General features: G+C 37.5%; 1 protein-coding gene across 1 annotated transcript in view; it reads left to right on the plus strand.

The window, feature by feature from the left end:
* The first annotated feature begins 2,064 nt into the window (after positions 1 to 2,064).
* RNF128 (ring finger protein 128) overlaps positions 2,065 to 19,911 on the plus strand; it is a 93,820-nt gene continuing 75,973 nt past the window's right edge. The window contains exon 1 of the mRNA XM_003262152.2: positions 2,065 to 2,470. Coding sequence (XP_003262200.1) covers positions 2,065 to 2,470 — 406 coding nt within the window. The remainder of the gene's footprint in view (positions 2,471 to 19,911) is intronic.

Below are 19,911 nucleotides of genomic sequence, written 5' to 3' on the forward strand. Positions count from 1 at the left end.
TAATGACTGAGATATTAAATGAAAAACTAATTTAAAAATATATAAATATGATCATGTAACTAAGAAAAAATCCCTACACAAAATAATGAAAAGAAATTTTAAGATAACCAAAGATATATTATTTTTTAAAATTTGACTTCTAATGGATTTAGGTAACTTCTCACTAATCTGCTTTTAAATTTTCTCATGAGAAGGTTTTTTAAGGAGTAATTTAATAACTGGCAGAAAAGGATAGATCGAATTTCTGGGATTTTACTAATTATTTAAATGTTGAATGTTGATGAATTTATCACAAAAGACTGTCCATCAGCAAACTCTAAGCTAATGGTTTTGACAACATTTATAATAACAATAATAACATTTCTGTTTTTAGTCTGATAGTTTTCTCTGGTGAATACAGGCTTTATTGTGATCTTAAAAACACATCAAAATGATAGGGCCAGTAGCAAAATAATGAACCATTTGTGTTTACTCTTAAATTGACCATAAGCTAATACACAAGACCTTTAATCTTTTCAGTTCAATTATATGAATTATTAGGTTGTTACTAGGTGTATGATGCTAGTAGTACCAGGTACTATGGGAGGGTATGCTAATGAGTAATTGGCAGCTATGATATGATAGCAAGGTTCATATTTGCTGGGATTTATTCGGCAGGTTCTGCTGCTGATTCCCTGAACTCCTTCCCTCTGCTGGGTGGTATGAACTGTTAATTCTCACCTGCAGGGTCCACTCCAACACTGATATTTCAGATGTTTAAAAGCAGACAAGAAGTAGGGAGAAGAAACAGCTTCATTGACCATCTCCATCAACAACGTCTCCTATTTTTTTATTTTAGGTTGTCCTGTCCCCTTGACTCTAGTAAACCTTCCTGATTCCAGATTACCTGACTTGGACCTTGGACTACCATTGTGCCTACCTTCCTTTTGACCTGGTGGCTTTTTGCTTCCCTGGCAGCCTGATGCCTGTTTGTCTAGTTTGCTAACTCTTGGCTCAGTCAGACTCCTGATATCTCTGTTTGTCTTGTTCGTTCATCTATTCCTTCACCAGCCCTTGGCACATATTGCAATCTCCCCATCCCAGCAATTTTCACGGACCAGTTGACCCTGTAGCGTATGTGTCCTAATGCTGTTAGTGTCCAGTGTGCTCCTGAATAAAAATAGAGCTTGAACTAAAGGAAGCAATGAAATAAATAAAGTTGTCTATACATCTGGGAGAACTAAAAATTTAAAACTGTAAATGTTAAAAATTAAACCTTAACCTTTTTTAGAGTATAACACATGGGGCACAAAAATTAATGGAATGCAGCAACTCGCAGGTATCAATCAACAAATATTTGAGTGCCTGCCATGGGCAAGGCACTATACTTGAAAGGAAAGGAATTCTAGCTACTGAAATATGTTTGTTTTCCAACGAATAAACAAGGTAACAGAGGATATCCCTTGGGGAGCCTGCTAAGAAAACACACACACACACACACACACAGAAATTAGAAGAGAAAAAAGCAGTAAAATTCATTCTACTAATGCCATAGTAATTAAACTTATGGATCTTAACTTACTCCCAGCTGAACTGGTTGATAGCATATTTCAGCAGGGCTTGGAAAACCAGTTTAGTGTTTTAGATATTCTGAGAGAGGTAACGTTCAGCCTTGTCACGTGGGATTCCCCAGAGTCCAGTTCCTCATTCCAATACACTCCATGTTTATGAAAGTGCATTAGCTGGAACAGTAAGAAGAAAAAAAAAATGTACTGCAGGAAGTCATCCAATCCTAATAAGTTGACATGTAGAATAAAGTTGATGGTGTTATTTATTACTAAGGTAGTCCTGGTTAAGGGTTACCTGTGTGCACAGTTGGAGGAGGGGCAAGCAAAGGGAAATGTAGATAACTAAAGTGAAATAGAGCTGATGTATCCAGAGGTTATGTTGCTAGAGGTGAGATCAGTTACCTACGTGCAGCTGAAATTTCAAACTTCTGTTCAGCAGGGACGTGGGTGGACAATGGTGACTGGTAGTTGGAAATATCAGCAAACATCTTAAATTTTATGTTCAAATGAATAAGCAATGAACCAGGAGAATAGGTCCAGTTTTTTTTGGCTTCTTGTAATTTTTACCTTTTTACTTAAAATTACAGCAACTTTTTCAATGAACGCCTATGTGACTGTGACTTATTACAATGAAACCAGCAACTACACTGCAATAGAGACATGTCAATGTGGTGTTTATGGATTAGCTTCACCAGTGGCTAATGCTACGGGAGTGGTAGGCATCCCTAAGGACAATAACTACCAAGCTTGTGACCACAACACTGAGTTTAGTAATACTAAGAAGCCCTGGATTGCACTGATAGAAAGAGGTAATTGTACATTTTCAGAAAAAATTCAAACAGCGGGCAGAAGAAATGCTGATGCTGTTGTGATTTACAATGCTCCAGAGACTGGCAATCAGACGATACAGATGGCAAATTTTGGTAAGTAATAATTGATTCACAAAGAGAGTTAATGTCTGTTTATCTTAGAATGGTATTTCCATCTAGAACTGCTCTAGGATCTGGCAACAAGGTTGTAAAATAATTTTACTTTAAATTTTCTTGCCTGGCACGACTTGTAATTACTTTATTATTATTTAATATTTTTAATTAATTTGTTCCAAAGACAGTAGCAATTCATGAAGTGATTCCTATGTTCTTTCATGTTTTCTTAGCAATATAAGTTTCCTCAGTGGGCATTATATCGTGAATTGCTTTTTAATAAACTGTGCCTTTACCTCTAAACATTAAAAAATTTAATTTCATTATTAATTTGCACTTCTCAGTTTGATTTATTTTCTCCTGCAAAAGGGATTGTATGTTTCCAAGTTTGTGAAACTGCAAAACAGTTTCATTATGCTTAAATAATAGCATATTATAAGTGTGTAAAATGTTATAGAAATGATAACTTGACTCTACTGTATGCTTGTAAGATTTGAATCTTTTTGCGGGACTGATACAAACGAAACTACTCTGCAAAAAAATGATGTTATCCATTGAAAAGTGTATGGCAGAAATAGGATAACACTGTAATTCACAAAGAAAATAAAGGTTTCCCTTAGAAATATTTACTAATGGCTTCTTACCCTAAAACTTAAAGTATAATGATAATAAAATAAAATAAAATAAAGAGTTGGGGAGTAGTCTGGAAACAACAATGTGGGAGTGAAGAGAATCCTATTCCTTGAAATATGTGGGATACAAACAGATGAGCTGCCTTTACTGAAAATATCTGAAGGAGAAGTCGTGTCCTGATGATAAGATTGGTTTTGGTTGAGTCAGGAAGCACAGGGAACCCACAGTGAAGAGAAGATGAGGAAAGTATACAAGTTAAACATCTGTCATGTAACCAGAGATCTAGAAGACACATGGAAACTTTTAGGAGAGGAGAAGTAGAAGAAGAAAGTAATGAGCAGTACAGAGAGAGGAGCACAGAAGTGAATAGCAAACAAATTAGCTTCCATTTGGGGTGCTAGCTAAGGATGGAATGAATGTGATACCAGGTGGCAATAATGTAAAGATTTGAAACAAAATTCTGGAGTAAATTTGTCTCAGGCAAGTATGGTATTTGGTCTATCAATGTAAAGGGCTGGCATTGTATATAAAATGTAAGAGCATTATTCACAAGGGAGCAGCCACTCTTGAAGGAACTGGCAAGGGCAGAGCTGAACAGATTAGAGATGAAAATGTGAATAAATTTAATAAATTTAAATCACAAGGGTTTGTTCCTAGAGCTATGATTGTAGATCACAGGGATGGAGAAGCATGTCAATGATTGGGCAGGGAGATAGGGTACAGTGGAGGGTAACAGGTGCTAAATGACCTGAATATAAAACTAACCTGCCCTAGGGTTCCAACTGTAACTGCTTTATAGTCTTAATCCAGGTACAAGTTGGTCCTTGACTTGAGTGTCACCTGGGTATCTGGAGGATGCTGCATAAAAATAGGAAATCATTATAAAAAACAAGCACATGAAAAATTATTTGGGGCCATTTTAATAAATCAAATGGCTGGAAAATTATCTGTTTGTTATGACTAATGCTAATTACCTATCTGCATTGAGGAGATTAGGATTTTAGTAAAAACTGGTAGAAACTTAGTCAAGGCCTTAGGATGTCAAAATTGCAATCATTAAATGCTGGATACCCTGCATTCCAGAATTGAATTAAATCCAATCGACATTTACCTATGTATATTTTTAGCTTTTAAATGGAAATGTAAATTGAGTTCTTTTCCTCAAAGCAGTCAATTCAGCAGAGGAAGAGAAGTGTACAATCAGTCAAATAGGATGTTTGATATTGTTTCAGCTCTAAAAATGTCAGCATGGACCGAATAACCATTTTTCAGAAATAATTTTTCAACTGATTTTTTTAGCCTCATATAGGATGCAGCCAGCATCTAAATGCTCAGTTAACTTATGTATAGCAAGATTAGCTGCAGTTGGAGGCCACAGTGGTTACATCTGAGAAATGTAGTACCATTTCAACCATACACACAGGCAAATGCTCTTAGAAAATTAGTTTTTTCAAAAAGCCAGGATATGCAAAATGACCATATTTACCAAAGGGCTTTGTGAGGACTCCTTGGAACAGAACTCAGAGAGAGGTGGGTAAATCACATATTGGTTAAAAGAAGGTGTGTGATTTGATTGTTTCACAAGGAATGCATCTTTCTCACCTGAAAGCTGCTGTCCATTACCTCAATAAGGGCAGCTTAAAGAAGGCCTACAGAGAAATACTAGGGCTCTAACCTGATGCATTACCTCATGATACCTCCACGGCCTGGAAGACCAAGGGGTGAAGAGAAACCCTAGGGTATGAACCCCTGGGTTGCTATTCATTCTTGTTTACTTGTCCATAGCTTTGGCCAATGGTAGCTTTGCAGTGTGGCTAGGAGGAAATCTCTTAGGGAGAGCAAGTTCTGGCTGACAATTGGATTTTCTAACTTGGGAATAAAAGAAAGCAAAACTGTGATTTTTGTAAATCTAAAAATCAGGGGTTTACTTATTCACTCAACAAATGTTTACTGAGAGCCAACTATTTGTCCTCCCAAGTTTTACATTTCATAGTTCTATCTCTGAACCTTCAAGCATGCATGGCTTCTACCAGAAGCAGTGAGATGTAGTAGTGATTCAAGGCATGGGCTTTGTAGGGGGATAGACCTGGGTTTGAATCCCAGATCTACTGTTTGTTTTCTAGCTGTGTGATCTTGGTCTAGTTACTTAAACACTCTGAATTTCAGTCGTCTTATCTCAGTCATCTCATCTGTAAAATGCGAATACTAGCAATACTACTTTAAACGGCGAAAGATGTATAGGATCTGAAAAGAAATAAAGAGTATGTGGTACTATTTTGTATAGGGTGATTGTAAGGATTAAATTAGATAATGCATATAAAGAAGGCACTTTGCGCAATGTCTATTCTATAGTAGACAGTAAAAACTACGGTAGTAGCAAGATGATGCTCATGAAGTCGTCCTTATTTTCAGTTCATTCTCCCTCTTCACCTATCTATGTCTCTTTCTCACTTTAAACTCTTGGGCAAAAATGTTTGTCCTACAAGAAGTCTTTTTTGGCTAACAGTTTATCCTGATATTTCCTTTACTTGGCACCTATTCAAAATTTACATACATAGTTCGGGTCATGCTAATTTTGCCTTTTTGCCCATTTTTATGTATTCTTATGTATTCATTTGTATAATTCCTGAATTCCTAATTATCACAGAGTAATAGATTCATAGCTTAAACATTAAAAAATATATAATTTCCATGTACTTCAAAAATCCCTTAAACTAAAACCCTGTCCAGTGGTCATTCACTTACTACTTGAGCACTGTCAGGGACAGAGAGTTCATCATCTCACAAGGCATTTCAGTTCATTGCTGAACAGCTCAAGTTTTTAGAAAGTTATTGTTCAAACTATGCCAAAATGTGCCTTCCTCTAACTTTCACACATTTTTCCTTCCTGAGCAATATAGGACATATTTTAAGTTGTCTTCTACTTACTTTATATCATCCAGTCAATTCCCAATCAGTGGTATTGACATGTTGGCTTTTTTCTTAACTAATGTTAGAATTTCAATGTTTTTACCACTAAAATAATTATAAATAAATTTTTTTTAAATTTTCTCTTGGTGGGATGGGAGATACTCCATCTACTTTTTGAGGATGACTTTACTTTTGTGTCTTGGAGAAGGATTTGGGGGCCAGTCACCTGTGCGATGTGTGGTTTTTTGGATCTCAGGAGTCCCCCTCCCCAACAATATTCTCCTCCCTATTAACATGCTGTCTAAAATTTCATCCTTCATTAAAACAGCATTCCTTCGGGTTTTAAAAGCTATAGGGTCTTTGAGTCCTTGTTAAAAAGGCAAATGGTCCCAGGAAAAAAAAATACCAACTGAAAAGTACTACTGATAACTTAGCAGGGATTAATTCATTGATGTCAACCTGAGTGTAAAATAGCAGACTGATCGAGGTGTGATCTGGAAGCAGTACAAGACTGACGGAGATCCAGGGACTTTGTTTCATTCATCTCAGTATAGCACAGTGACTGATTCATATCAGGCCCTCATTGATGAATGAATAAATGAGAGTATGAAAATGAATGAATGAGCTGGAAAAGTGAGCATCTATCCCCCCAGTCAAATATTTCCTACTTCGTAATCTTATCTAGAACCATTTAAGTGTGATAACACCAGAAAGATTGGGGTTCCTCGGCTTAATGACACCATGCTGACTCTTAACAGAGTGTTCTTTTAATCTCTGTCTGCTCTCCCCACAGCTATTTGATGTCTCATCTTTAGCTGGCAATTGGAGACACGACTTCTTTGTTAGGCTGTTTCTATATAAAGCTCTGGCAGTAGGAACTGCCTAGGTTACCAACAGTGATTCACACAGCTACATAAAGTGCTTACACCCACACAGGGTTATGGAGTGAAGGAACCAGATTCCACTTCAGATCTTGTTTCACTGCACGATATTGTGGAATTAGTTAACATTACTCTCCACTTATCTACATAAGCTATTGTAGATGTAGTGATCTCCATCATGCCATGTGAATTTTAGTAGAGTATTAAAAACCTCATTAATTCTTGCCAGTGTTTAATCTAAGTTTAAAATGTGGGGCTAGCACTTAGAGGAGTGAGGAGATTATTAAGTGCCTTCAGAGAAAGAAACTCTTTTAAGTAGTATATAGAAGCAACTGTTTACTGCAAACAATCTTTGCCTATTCAATAAAGCAGATCCAGCAGTGCTTCTTTTTGGCATCATTTTAGTAGCAATTCATTTGTGTTATTATATTACTTGAAAATAATAGAGCTGCATTTTATATTTTTAAAAAACTTTAAGAGGAAGGCCTACCTGACAGCAGTTTTCTTAACAATGGAAGGATATATTTAAAAATACATAAAATGCCTGTTTTAAGGCTATATAGTAATGTAATCAAAGCTAATGAAATATAGAAATCTGCTTCAAAGAACAATGTGATTTGAATTAATACTTCAGTTGCTTTTATGCAAATGAATACTTCCTAAAGCACTAGAAAATTATGGGGTCTTTTTTTGTACAAGGTTCCTAGTGCAGAACTTATATACAGTATGAATTTCCTTTATCATGGAATGAGTGCTAACCATTCTCCAAAATAATAAAATATTACTATATTCTATAATTCCAATTATGGAACTTGCCTACTTCAAGCAAGTTTTATTAGTATAGTTTCACTCTATTTGCAAAATAATTTCATAATGAAAGTAGGCTTCTATTTCCTTTATTTTGTATGCTCAGACTGTATTTCTGACAATGAAAAAAGTTATATCTAACAGAATATCCCCATTGTTCATTTGTGAATATTGTTCAAATTATTGGATATCCTATTAATACTTCTCTGAAGAAATAGATGTCCACAGCCCATTAATCCTCAATCTAAAAATACATAAAATGTTAGCAAAGTGATAAATAGTGATAAAACTTGTCTCATTCAAGCAATAATGCATTATGAATCTTCTACTTTAGGCTTTCATTTCACTGAACTGTGCCATTTAAATGTAATTACATTTTCATAATATGAAGCTATGGTGGTTTGTGTTGTTTTATATTTATTTGGAACATTTTTAACTGTTATAACTTCTTTTTTTCTTTTTTAGATGGAGTTTCGCTCTTGTTGCCCAGGCTAGAGTGCAACGTCCCGATCTCGGCTCACCACAACCTCTGCCTCCTGGGCTCAAGCGATTCTCCTGCCTCAGCCTCCCGAGTAGCTGGGATTACAGGAAGATGCCACCACACCCAACTAATTCTGTATTTTTAGTAGAGACGGGGTTTCTCCATGTTGGTCAGGCTGATCTCGAACTCCCAACCTCAGGTGATCCCACCACCTCGGCCTCTCAAAGTGCTGGGATTACAGGTGTAAGCCACTGTGCCCAGCCTGTTTTAACTTCTTATGGGAATATTTTTATTTCCCTACAGTAAGATCTTGGAGATAATCTATATTTTTTTGAAAGGCTTCCTCAATCACATATCCTATTTGTACTTTAGGGAAAGAAAATATTACTCAGAATAGAAGGGTAATTTAAGACTTTTACCTTCAGCCAAACAAAATGGCAAAATGAACAAACACTCCAATGTTCTAAATTTACTTTCATATAAATTTTAAATACTGCATAAATTGTGTTCTGATTCCTGAGAAGCTAAACAGTAAAGTACCATGTTCTACTGAACTATGAAAAAAAATAGATAATCTCAATTCCTTTAATATGGTTGTTTTCCTGACCCTGAGTCAGTTTCACCCTTGTCTTTGATATACCACTAGAATTTGTTATGAACAGAAGGAAAGCAGTGAAGATATACACAACAAAAGGCAAATTTCTAGTCCTCCGAGCACTACTTTTGCACCTGCTATTATATATTCTGTTAAAATGGTATAAGCAATTATGGATAATATATTAGGAAACTCAGAGAACTACAGTTTATTGAAGATATTGACTTAAATGAGTCAGAAGAATTTTCAGTTTGATAAAATTAAAACCTTTTGGAGTTTCAGGGATACGAAAAGCTGATCTGGCTGGGCACTGTGAATCATGCCTGTAATCCCAGCACTTTGGGAGGCTGAGGCGGGCAGATCACTTGAGGTCAGGGGTTTGAGACCAGCCTAGCCAACAAGGTGAAACCCTGTCTGTACTAAAATACAAAAATTAGCAGGGCATGGTGGCAGGCACCTGTAATCCCATCTACTGGGGGGGCTGAGGCAGGAGAATTGCTTGAACCCAGGAGGCAGAGGTTGCAGTGAGCCAAGATGGTGCCACTGCACTCCAGCCTGGACGAGAGTCTGTCAAAAAAAAAAAAAAAAAAAAAAAAAAAAGGTGATCTGGGTGTCTTAGGGAGAAATTCACAAAGAAAATAGCCAACTATATATATTCTGGCCAATTTTATTTAGAAATAATAGTCTCTCTAGGTTTAGTCTAGTTTCATGATTTGCCTCTTCTGAAGCTATAAGCAGAAATATGTGGTCAACTAAAATGTGATTTATATGTGTACAACATATGCAGCTGAACTGTGCACAACCCCATTTGACTGTGAAGGAAGTTGGTGGGAAAATACTTGTTGAATATTTGCTACTTTACCACACAGGATGTTGAAAAATATTTTGATCCACAGCAAATATAAAAACAATTTTGGCTAAAAAAAATCACTGAATCTAATTCCTCATTTTCAAAACACCCACTTAATTTATAGGAAGATGTGCTTATTTATAGGAGCCAGCCTCCCTCCCCACCTACTCACCGCCTAGCCCCATGGGAGTGGAGGGTTGGAATGGAAATGCACTTTTGCAAACCCTGCAAAAATCTGAAATTAGTACGCACCCCTTCACAGATATCCTCTTGTGGATGGTAGAATTATTTAGTCGGTTTACATATTTATGGAGCAATCACCAGACAGTAAGATCATTTTGTTTCATAAAACACAGGAAAGTTCCTAAGCACATAATAAAGTTTTCATTTATTTGGATCTCGACGGTTTTTTAAATCTTCCTTTTGAAACTAGCTAAGTGAGCCAGACTTATCCATACCAGAAAAACCTGTGAATACGTATTTAGGATTTATTTATTGCATATCATAGTTAGAGTGGAATTCCTTTTCTCAACCCACTGTACAACAGATGACACAGCATTTTTTTGTTCCAACCTTATAAAAGAAAGGCCCAACAGAGGGCATGTTGAGCATTTTTATGGCTAATTCAAACACTTCAGTACTTGTCTCAAGCACATTTTATTTTGGTTTATTTTTCCATATTTTTTAAATTTTGTTTTATTTTAAGTTCCGGGATACATGTGCAGGACATGCAGGTTTGGGTAACTTGTTATACTGACATCTGAAATCAAATTTCCAATGTCTTCTGACACCATATGGCAACTGCTTCAATTATGAGAACACCAAGACACTCAGCCAAGGTCAACCAAATAGATTTAAATAAAACAAAAATCAATCTAATTGATTATTTTAAAACTAAGCATCTTGAAGATGGGAATAAATTCCCAGAATGAATAAGATCAGTAAGTTCATAGAATCTCTTTAGTGGCTACATGCTCATGGGAGTAAGGTGACATACAGAGTACAAATATGCTAAGTTTTGCCATTAATTTAATTACCTGCATGTGGCTAGCCCACTGGTGGTGGTTAAATCTCAGGCTAACTTTCTTTGATCACTCAACATGCTTCAGAGTCACCTCTTTATAGGTCTGAAGAGAATGGCTGCATAAAACAGAAGATGAAAATGTGCTGAAAAATGCATTTCAAAGCCAACTTCAAGTGTCTTTTTATTATCTGCTCCTTTTTATCATCTACATCACTGCTTCCCATCTACTGATATCTGTAACTGACTTAATTCCTTTTTAAGGACTAATAAGCAGCAACTCTGAGAAAACTATACATTGCTTTAGGTGGAAAATGAAATTCAATTCAAAAAAGAAAAAAGTTAATTTTAATATCTCAAGAAGAAAGCCAGTAAAGCAAGGATATTGTTAATGCTTTAAGCGTATAATTCTTCTAAGAGAAAGATCATTAGAGCTTTGATAAATCACTAACACTTTGAGCATGAGCACCTTCTATTCCTAAATATCTGACAAACTACAATGAACCCGAATGCCACTTTTTGCAGGACACAAGTTCCCTTATGCATTCTCCATGTTTTTTTCAGCCTACACATCTAAAACGTTACTCAACTCAGCTATTTTTCCCATCATAGTATTTAAAATTTTGCTCTTCCCTCTTAACTGAGTTAAGTAAAAGGGTTATTTTAATAACCCTTTGCCACAGTTAGTATCATATATGTTTACTAAAATAAAAGATACACTATTTGAACAAAGTCACTGAACATTCCACTTTTAGCCAGTTGTTTTGGTGTTATGTAAATAAGCCTGACTCTTGACTACCTCCTAATATTCTTGAAGTTATAAGTAGATAAAGTTACTTTTTCTTTTTTTTTTTTTTTTTTTGAGATGGAGTCTCACTCTGCGGCCCAGGCTGGAGTGCAGTGGTGCTATCTGGGCTCACTGCAACCTCTGCCTCCTGGGTTCAAATGATTCTCCCACCTCAGCCTCCCCAGTAGCTGGGACTGCAGGTACCCGCCACCTCGCCCATCTATTTTTGTATTTTTATTAGAGACAGGATTTCACCATGTTGGCCAGGCTGGTCTCTAACTCCGGAGCTCAAGTGGTCCCCCACCCCCCGCCTTGGGCACCCAAAGTGCTGGGATTACAGGTGTGAGCCACTGTCCCCAGCCCGATGAAGTTAATTAAAAAAAAAAAAAAATACAAGCAAATCTCAGCCGGGTGCGGTGGCTCACACCTGTAATCCCAGCACTTTGGGAAGCCAAGGCGGGTGGATTGCTTGAGCTTAGGAGTTAAAGACCAACCTGGCCAACAGGGCGAAACCCTGTCTCTACTAAAAATACAAAAATTAGTAGGGTGTGGTGGCGCAGCCTGTAGTCCCAGCTACTTGGTAGACTGAGGTGGGAGGATCGCTTGAGCCCATGAGGTGGAGGTTGCAGTGAGCCGAGATCAACCACTGCACTCCAACCTGGGCAACAGAGTGAGACTCAGTCTCAAAAAATTAATTAAAAACAAATCTTATTCTGAATGTTCTAGAGCAATGCTGTCCAATAGAACATTTTACAATTATACAAAATTCTATTTCTGTGTTGAATATGTAGCCACGAGCCATCTGTGGCTACTGAGTGCTTGAAATATAGTTAATGCAACTGGAAAACTGAATTTTTCATATAAAAATGTAAATAACCACATGAGCCTATTGGCTACCATATTGAACAGTATATGAACATGAACATGGGGTCATTGGATAACTTTCATAAGGTCCATACAACTCCTTGAAATTGTGCACAAAATTGTGTGTGTTGATTTATTTTGTACCTAGGTTTCATCAAATTTTCAGAGGTAACTCTGACCTCAGAAAGGTTAAGAACAACTATAGCAAGGCCGGGCGTGGTGGCTCATTCCTGTAATCCCAGCACTTTGGGAGGCCGAGGCAGGCAGATCAAGAGGTCAGGAGATCAAGACCATCCTGGCTAACATGGTGAAACCCCATCTCTACTAAAAATACAAAAAAATTAGTCGGGTGGTGGCAGGCACCTGTAGTCCCAGCTACTGGGGAGGCTGAGGCAGGAGAATGGCATGAACCCAGAAGGCGGAGCTTGCAGTGAGCCGAGATGGCATCACTGCACTCCAGCCTGGGCCACAGAGTGAGACTCCGTCTCAAAAAAAGAAAAAAAAGAACTACTATAACAAGAGTACTATGGGCTTTATGTTTCCTGACACAAAGTTAAAACTAGAAACACAGTGATTTTTTTTATGTTTTAAGAAAATATGCAAATTCTTCAACAAAAATAATTTCCTAAAGTTGAATTCAAATAATGCATTCTACAATTCTACAATCAACATGTATTCCTCTTTTTTAAAAAAGAAAAACTTTTTATTTTTTAAAAATGTAGATTTACATGCAGTTGTAAGAAATAGATCCTGTATACCCTTCATCCCTTTACCCAGTTTCCCGCAGTGGTATCACCTTGTATAACGATAGTACAATATCACAACCAGGAAATTGGAGTTGATACAATCCACCTGCCTTACTCGAATTTCACTAGTTTTACATGCAATTATATGCATGTTCTACACAATTTTATCACATGTGTAGGTTCATGTGACTATCACCACAGTTAAGATTCAGAACAATTCCATTGCAACAGAGCTCCCTCGTATTGTCCCTTTATAGCCAAAAGGACCTCCACCCCGTAACCCCTTATTAACTCTGGGCAACCACTAATCTGCTATTAGTATAATTTTATCATTTCAAAAAATGTTGTATAAATTGAATCTCATTGTACGTAAACTTTTTGGGATTGGCTTTTTTCATTCAGTATAATTCTCGAGAGATTCATCCAGATTGTTGCATATATTAATAGCTCCTTTCTTTCTATTGCTAAGTGATATTCCATGGTATAGATGTACCACAGTTTGTTTTACCATTTACTCACTGAAGGATATTTAGGTTGTTTCCAAGATTTTGTAATTATGAATGAAGTTGCTATGAAAATTTGTGAATGGATTTTTGTGAATGTAATTTTTCACTTTTCTGAGATAAAGGTCCATGACTGAAATTGGTGAGTTGGATGTTAGTTTTATAAGAAACTGCCAGACTGTTTTCCAGATTGGCTGTGCCATTTCACATTCCCACCAAAAAAATGAACATATGATCCAGCTTCTCCACATCCTTGACAACATTTGGTGTAGACACATTTTTTTTTTAATTTTAGCCATTATGATAGGTATGCAGTGATATCACATTGTGATTTTAATTTGCATTTCCGTAATGGCTAATGACATTTAGCATCTTTTCGTATGCTTATTTTCCATCTGTATTTCCTCTTCGGTGAAATGTTTATTCATGTCTTTTATAATCAGACACAAGCATCCAAAATAGGAAAAAGTTCTTTTTACATAGGAATTCAAGTAATCAGTGGATACTATGGTTTTACAAAAGAAACAAATGATGTTCAATGGGGATTTTTTTAATTGGCTATCTGCTAAGACAGATGCCCTAACATTAACTCTTACCCCAGTGAAGACGTTTTTGTGGAGGACTAGGAAAATAGGATCCAGGAACAAAACTTGCCTTTCTGATACCTTGACTGTAGACAGAATTGAGAGAATACAACTGGAGATAAAAGAGAGCTTTTAGCAGGTATCGGATTCAATAATTTCATGAATGCATTTTCTAGCAAGTATCTGTAGTGCAGATATTTTATGTCCTTGGTATGCTTTGGATATATTTAGATGTAGTTTGTTGCCTTGTTTTAGGAGTCCAAGTTGTATACCTACCTGGACAGAGAGCTGTCTACTACAGTTCAGGCAGGGCAACAGAATTACCTGCAGGCTGAACTACGCTTCTCCTCATAAAAGAGATTGAATAAAAAGCCTACAATGACAGTCCACTGCCCAGTGAATCAAGACCAACTCCAAAATATGTTATTCAAGGTCAACAAAGCCCTAACCTACCTTTTCTGCCCAATCTCCCACTACTCCTCCTCTTGTACTCTAGCCAAATGAAAATACTTTTTCCCAAATCCGCTCTGCTCTGTCCTGACTCTGAGCTTTTGTTAGTGCTATATCCCCTACTGAAATACCTTCCCTCACCATTTGTGTCTATCAAAATCCCACCTATCCCTCAAGGCCCTGCTGTTATCCATGAAACAGCCCCTACTTCCTTGAGTCAGAGGCAAACATTCCTGCCTCTATTCTAGCACAGGACTTTGAACTCCCTCACAGCACTTATCTCTCTGACCACTCTTTTGTTTAAATGCCACGCCAAGGCAATAACATGGATGAATCTCAACTGCATTTTGCTAAGTGAAAGAAGTCAGACACGAAAGGCTACATGTACATGACAATCCAGAAAAGGCAAAAACCATAGGGAAAGAAAACAACTGAGTAGTTACCAGGGATTAAAAGCGAGAAGGGGTTTTGGCTATAAAGGCATAGCATGAGGGAGTTTTTGTGGTAATGAAACCATTCTATATCTTGATTGTGGTGGTGGTTAAATGACTGTATATATTTGTAAAAACTTATATAACCATATACTAAAAAGGGTGAATTTTACTTTATGTAAATTATACCTTAACAAAAACGTTAGGAAAAAATCATACCAGCTAGGCAGCAAACTAGATAGCCTGCCCTCAAATTCTTGCCAATCACTTACTTGCTCTTCAAGTGATGTGCCAGAGTAAGATCTGTGGCTACAAAAAAGATACATGATCCCTTCTCTCAAGAAACTGTCTCTAATGAAGGAGATAGGCACGTCAGTAAATAAATGCAATATAGTATGAAAGATGCCATATGTATTATTTGTAAAATACAGTGAAGAGGTAAAGGAGGAAGTGGTCAGATTGACACAGATTGTTGAAGGCCTAGAATTCCAGGTTAAGAAATTTATATATTGCCGGGCACGGTGGCTCATGCTTGTAATCCCAGCACTTTGGGAGGCCGAAGCGGGCAGATCATGAGGTCAGGAGATCAAGACCATCCTGGCTAGCACTGTGAAACCCCGTCTCTACTAAAAATATAAAAAAATTAGCCGGGCTTGGTAGCGGGCGCCTGTAGTCCCAGCTACTCAGGAGGCTGAGGCAGGAGAATGGCGTGGACCCGGGAGGTGTAGCTTGCAGTGAGCCAAGATCGCGTCACTGCACTCCAGCCTGGGCGACAGAGCGAGACTCCGTCTCAAAAAAAAAAAAAAGAAGAAAAGAAATTTATATTCTATTCAATATGCAATGAAAAGTGACATAATCATAGCTAGGTTTTAGAAAGTATAATCTGGCTGTAATATGAAGGATGATTTGGAATAGGGAAGAGACTAAAATCAATTAGAAGGCTATTTACAATAATCTAAAAAAATTAATATCACTTCTCTTCTCCAGTAGTAGACAATTGACATCAGACTGTGCTTTCAATTAAAGCTTATATTGCTGTTATTCTAGATATGTGAAAGTAAAAACAAAGAGAGGACCCACAGATCTTTTCTTGATACAGTTTAACCCTATTAACTGAGATCTTTAATGGGGGGACCTTGTCGCATTCATGTTTTTATCTTCCCCAGCAAATTTGCAGGACTTTGTAGACAGCAGAAGCTCTAAGAATGTTTATTCTAATGAATAGAGTGGATGAATTTTATTTTAAATCACAGAAACTCCAAAATAGAAAATTATAATACCTCTATGCCCTATGATAGTTACTGCTTACAATTTTATGTTAGAAATCCCAGAGGGCTAAGGTTGATAAAAATGTTTTGTTCCTTAATTTGTATACTTAATGTAGAGATTAAGTGGGATTCATCTAGCACATTTTTCCCTAGCAATACTGTTTCATTGAAAGTCTTCTGTTCTTTGCTTATTCACTGCTACCTATTACAACTTGCAATGAGTGACAAGGGTAAGATTCTGTTGCAAACTGGACAATAGCAGACAGTATAAATCTACTCTTCAGTAGACTGCTCTTAAGCAATTGATTATTGCCTCTGTCTTAGAACCGGGAAACCTCTGCCTAAAATGCCATACATGGGGCATATTGAAAGCACTGACATATGTTAGCCTGCTTACTGGAATGTGTGTACTGAAGAGTTTTTATTCTGTTTTAAATCTAACCAATAGAAGGCCCTAAAACCAGGAGGGAGCTGTGCCCTAAACACCGTATAGAGGCCAGATATATGCTCTCATCAGGTCTCTAAATACCTCCATCATCACCTAAGAAAACTAAGACATTTAATGAACTAGTGGGATCATTGAAGATAAACTTAACGAGCCTCTTCTTCAAACAAACAAGAGCTTCAGGGTTTCAATTTCTGCCCTCTTTTTCCCCTCTCGAAAATCAAACATTGCTGAGCCACTTCTTTGCCTCTGATAAAAGACTTTCTGTGGCTCCAAAGTTGGCAACATCCAGAATATTCAGCAGTCACAGATTTCTGTGTCTGAACTAGTATGCTATGAAGAAGATAAAGTATTTTGATGTTATCTGCACCCAAAGTTACACAGAGACAGCTTAGAAAAAATGTACCTCCCCCCACCCCCCAGCTAATTGGAAGATTGTCAACTAAGAGAGATGGGCCTTTATAGATGCCAGGGTGTGCTCTGATTCAATGCATCTGGGCTTTTTTTTTTCCTTTTGATGTTCCCATTGGTATTTTTCCCCATTAAAGTTCTTGTACTTTATACTGCATGACTTGTGGTGAAGTCAAAACCGAAGTCATTTTTGTAGCTATAAAATACCTTATTGTTGAAGGCCTGCATGTTCCTTGCCTGTTTCTTGCTACCAACATAACTATAACACTTGTCTAATTCTGGTGTGACAGAACTTAATTACTGTGTGAATCATGAGTGGCAAGGCAGCCAATTTCAGTTGTCCCAACTACGTGCTAGCACCTGGTCACTTATTGCCAGATACTTGTTTACTCCCAGTTATTGATCAAGTTTGAGTCCTGGGCAGCTGCCACTAATCCTAATGCATATAGTTGGCAGCTGTGAATTTGTGACTTTGCCCCCTTGGCATACAAAGGCAGCCTTTGCCCACACTCATGAAGACTTTAACTTCTAAAGGGTAAGTCTTAGCTGAATAGGTGATTGTGATTACATACTACAGTAGAAGGACGTTTGTTCATAAATTGTTTTTTCAGGAGCCCCAGCCTTATTAGAAATTATCAAGTTAGGTTTCTATCAGAAAAGAATCCCATTGCCTGCAGATTAAAAAAAAAAAAAAGTACTGCTCATGGGCATTTTTTTTTTTGAAACAGCGTCTCTGTTGCCCTGGCTGGAGTGCAGTGGCGTGATCTCAACTCACTTCAACCTCCACTCCCTGGGTTCAAGCAATTCTCCTGTCTCAGCCTCTCAAGTACGTGGGATTATAGGTGTGCTCCACCACACTCGGCTAATTTTTGTATTTTTAGTAGAAATGGGGTTTCGCCATGTTGGCCAGGCTGGTCTCGAACTCCTGATCTCAGGTGATCCACCTGCCTCAGCCTCCCAAAGTGCTGGGATTACAGGGGTGAGCCACTGCACCTGGCCATGGGCACTCTAAATAACTTAATTTCTCCCTAATTTACTAAACTGATTTTATCTATGCCTGACAGGTCCACTTCCTTCTATAGCTCTTCTCTCATTTGTCCTAGGCAATGGCAAGATCATAGATATTTATTTCAGATATACTATCTGATTTGTTAGGCTTTCATCTAATGGAATATTAAGTGATTCAAAATACATCTGTTCAATTTTTTATCAGTAGTATTGCTAGTTTAGTTGAGAAAGAAGAAACAGAGACTCCCTCAATGTCACATAACCAGTCAACAGCAGAGTTAAAAATAAGAACAGAGACTAAAATAGGGGGGATTCTGTGGATCTAGTATACTGAGTGTCATACTGGATCTGATGAATGGATTGGAAATGAACCTCAAATACGTGGTCATATTTGCAGGTCGTAGTTCATTAAAAACATTTTCCTCTCCCACTTTCCCCAAATAGTTGTTTTTCTTTCTTTAATAAGATATACAGAAATTATTTTGTGGTCACAGGTTTAATTCTTTTGGAATCTTCACCTTATTGGAAACCTGAAAAGGAAAGATAGGAGACTGCATGAGACAAGATGTTTCCCAGGTAGGTTTGCCCAATACCAGAGTGGGGAGTAAAGACCACTCATCTCCATAGTTCCTTCCAGCACCTCCCTTGCTCAACTTGCCCCCATGCCTTGGGCCTTTCCCCAGTCTTTATCCCTCTCCTCAGCAATCTGCGATCCTCTCAATCACCTCCCTAAACTCAAGATAGCTAATTTGATCTCCCAGTAGCAATCAAGTGCATACAATTTAGCTCAAGTTTTCTGCAATGACCTCCACCAACACAATTTCTTTATTTCTTATTTAAAAATACATATTTTTTATGTTTTGTAGAGACAGGGTATCGCTATGTTGCCCAGGCTGGTCTCAAACTCCTGGGCTCAAGCAACCCTCCTGCCTCAGCCTCTCGAAATGTTGGGATTACAGGCATGAGCCACCACACCCGACTTCATAATCTCTGTTATCTAGGATTTCTGGGCTGCTCAGCAGGATTTTGGTGAGGGGGTTCTTAGCATGGTAAAATGTGTGGCTGAAGAACACCCATTTTTTCCACCTTGTAATAATGTTCTCCCTATGTATGTGTAGAGGTAGTATAGCAGAATGAAAACAGCATGGAATTTGGAGTCATACATACCCCTGTGTGAATTTCAACTCCACCACCTACCAGCCGTGTTACCTTCAGCAAGATACTTCATTTTTCTGAGTCTCATTTTCCTCATCTGAAAAAATGTAAATTATAATAGGATATCATTACCTGTTGTGAAAATCAAATGATATCATTAATATATGTAAAGTACCTGGCCCATAGTAGGCTCTCAATGGTAGTTATTAAAGTTATGGATATGAAAACATTGTTCTTAGTTTTAGATATAACTTATCTACTGTTTGTAAAGCCGCTCTCTGTAATTCTGTCCTTTCTTTGGGTGCATGAAAGTTTTGCTTTAAAAAAAAAATCCCTGTTTCCTAATGGTTGTATACTAACTTGAGCTGACTGAGGTTTAATCTTCATTTGCAAGTGACCTTATGTTGTTTGGAAGTATGCTGTTGGCATCATGCTTTGGCTTTTCATTTTGTTTTGTTGGCTGCTGCTTCTCTCCACACACCCACCATTTTCTTCTTGCTATCCATAGAGCAGCTGCCTGGAGTGGACATTTATTGTCATCCCTTGTCTACACATTCTCTATACCTATGTTGTCATGTGTGTATCCAGCATCACTTAGATGCCAGGATACT

This window comes from Nomascus leucogenys, chromosome X (genome assembly GCF_006542625.1).
Source record: "Nomascus leucogenys isolate Asia chromosome X, Asia_NLE_v1, whole genome shotgun sequence".
In the NCBI taxonomy this organism is placed as follows: Eukaryota; Metazoa; Chordata; class Mammalia; order Primates; family Hylobatidae; genus Nomascus; species Nomascus leucogenys.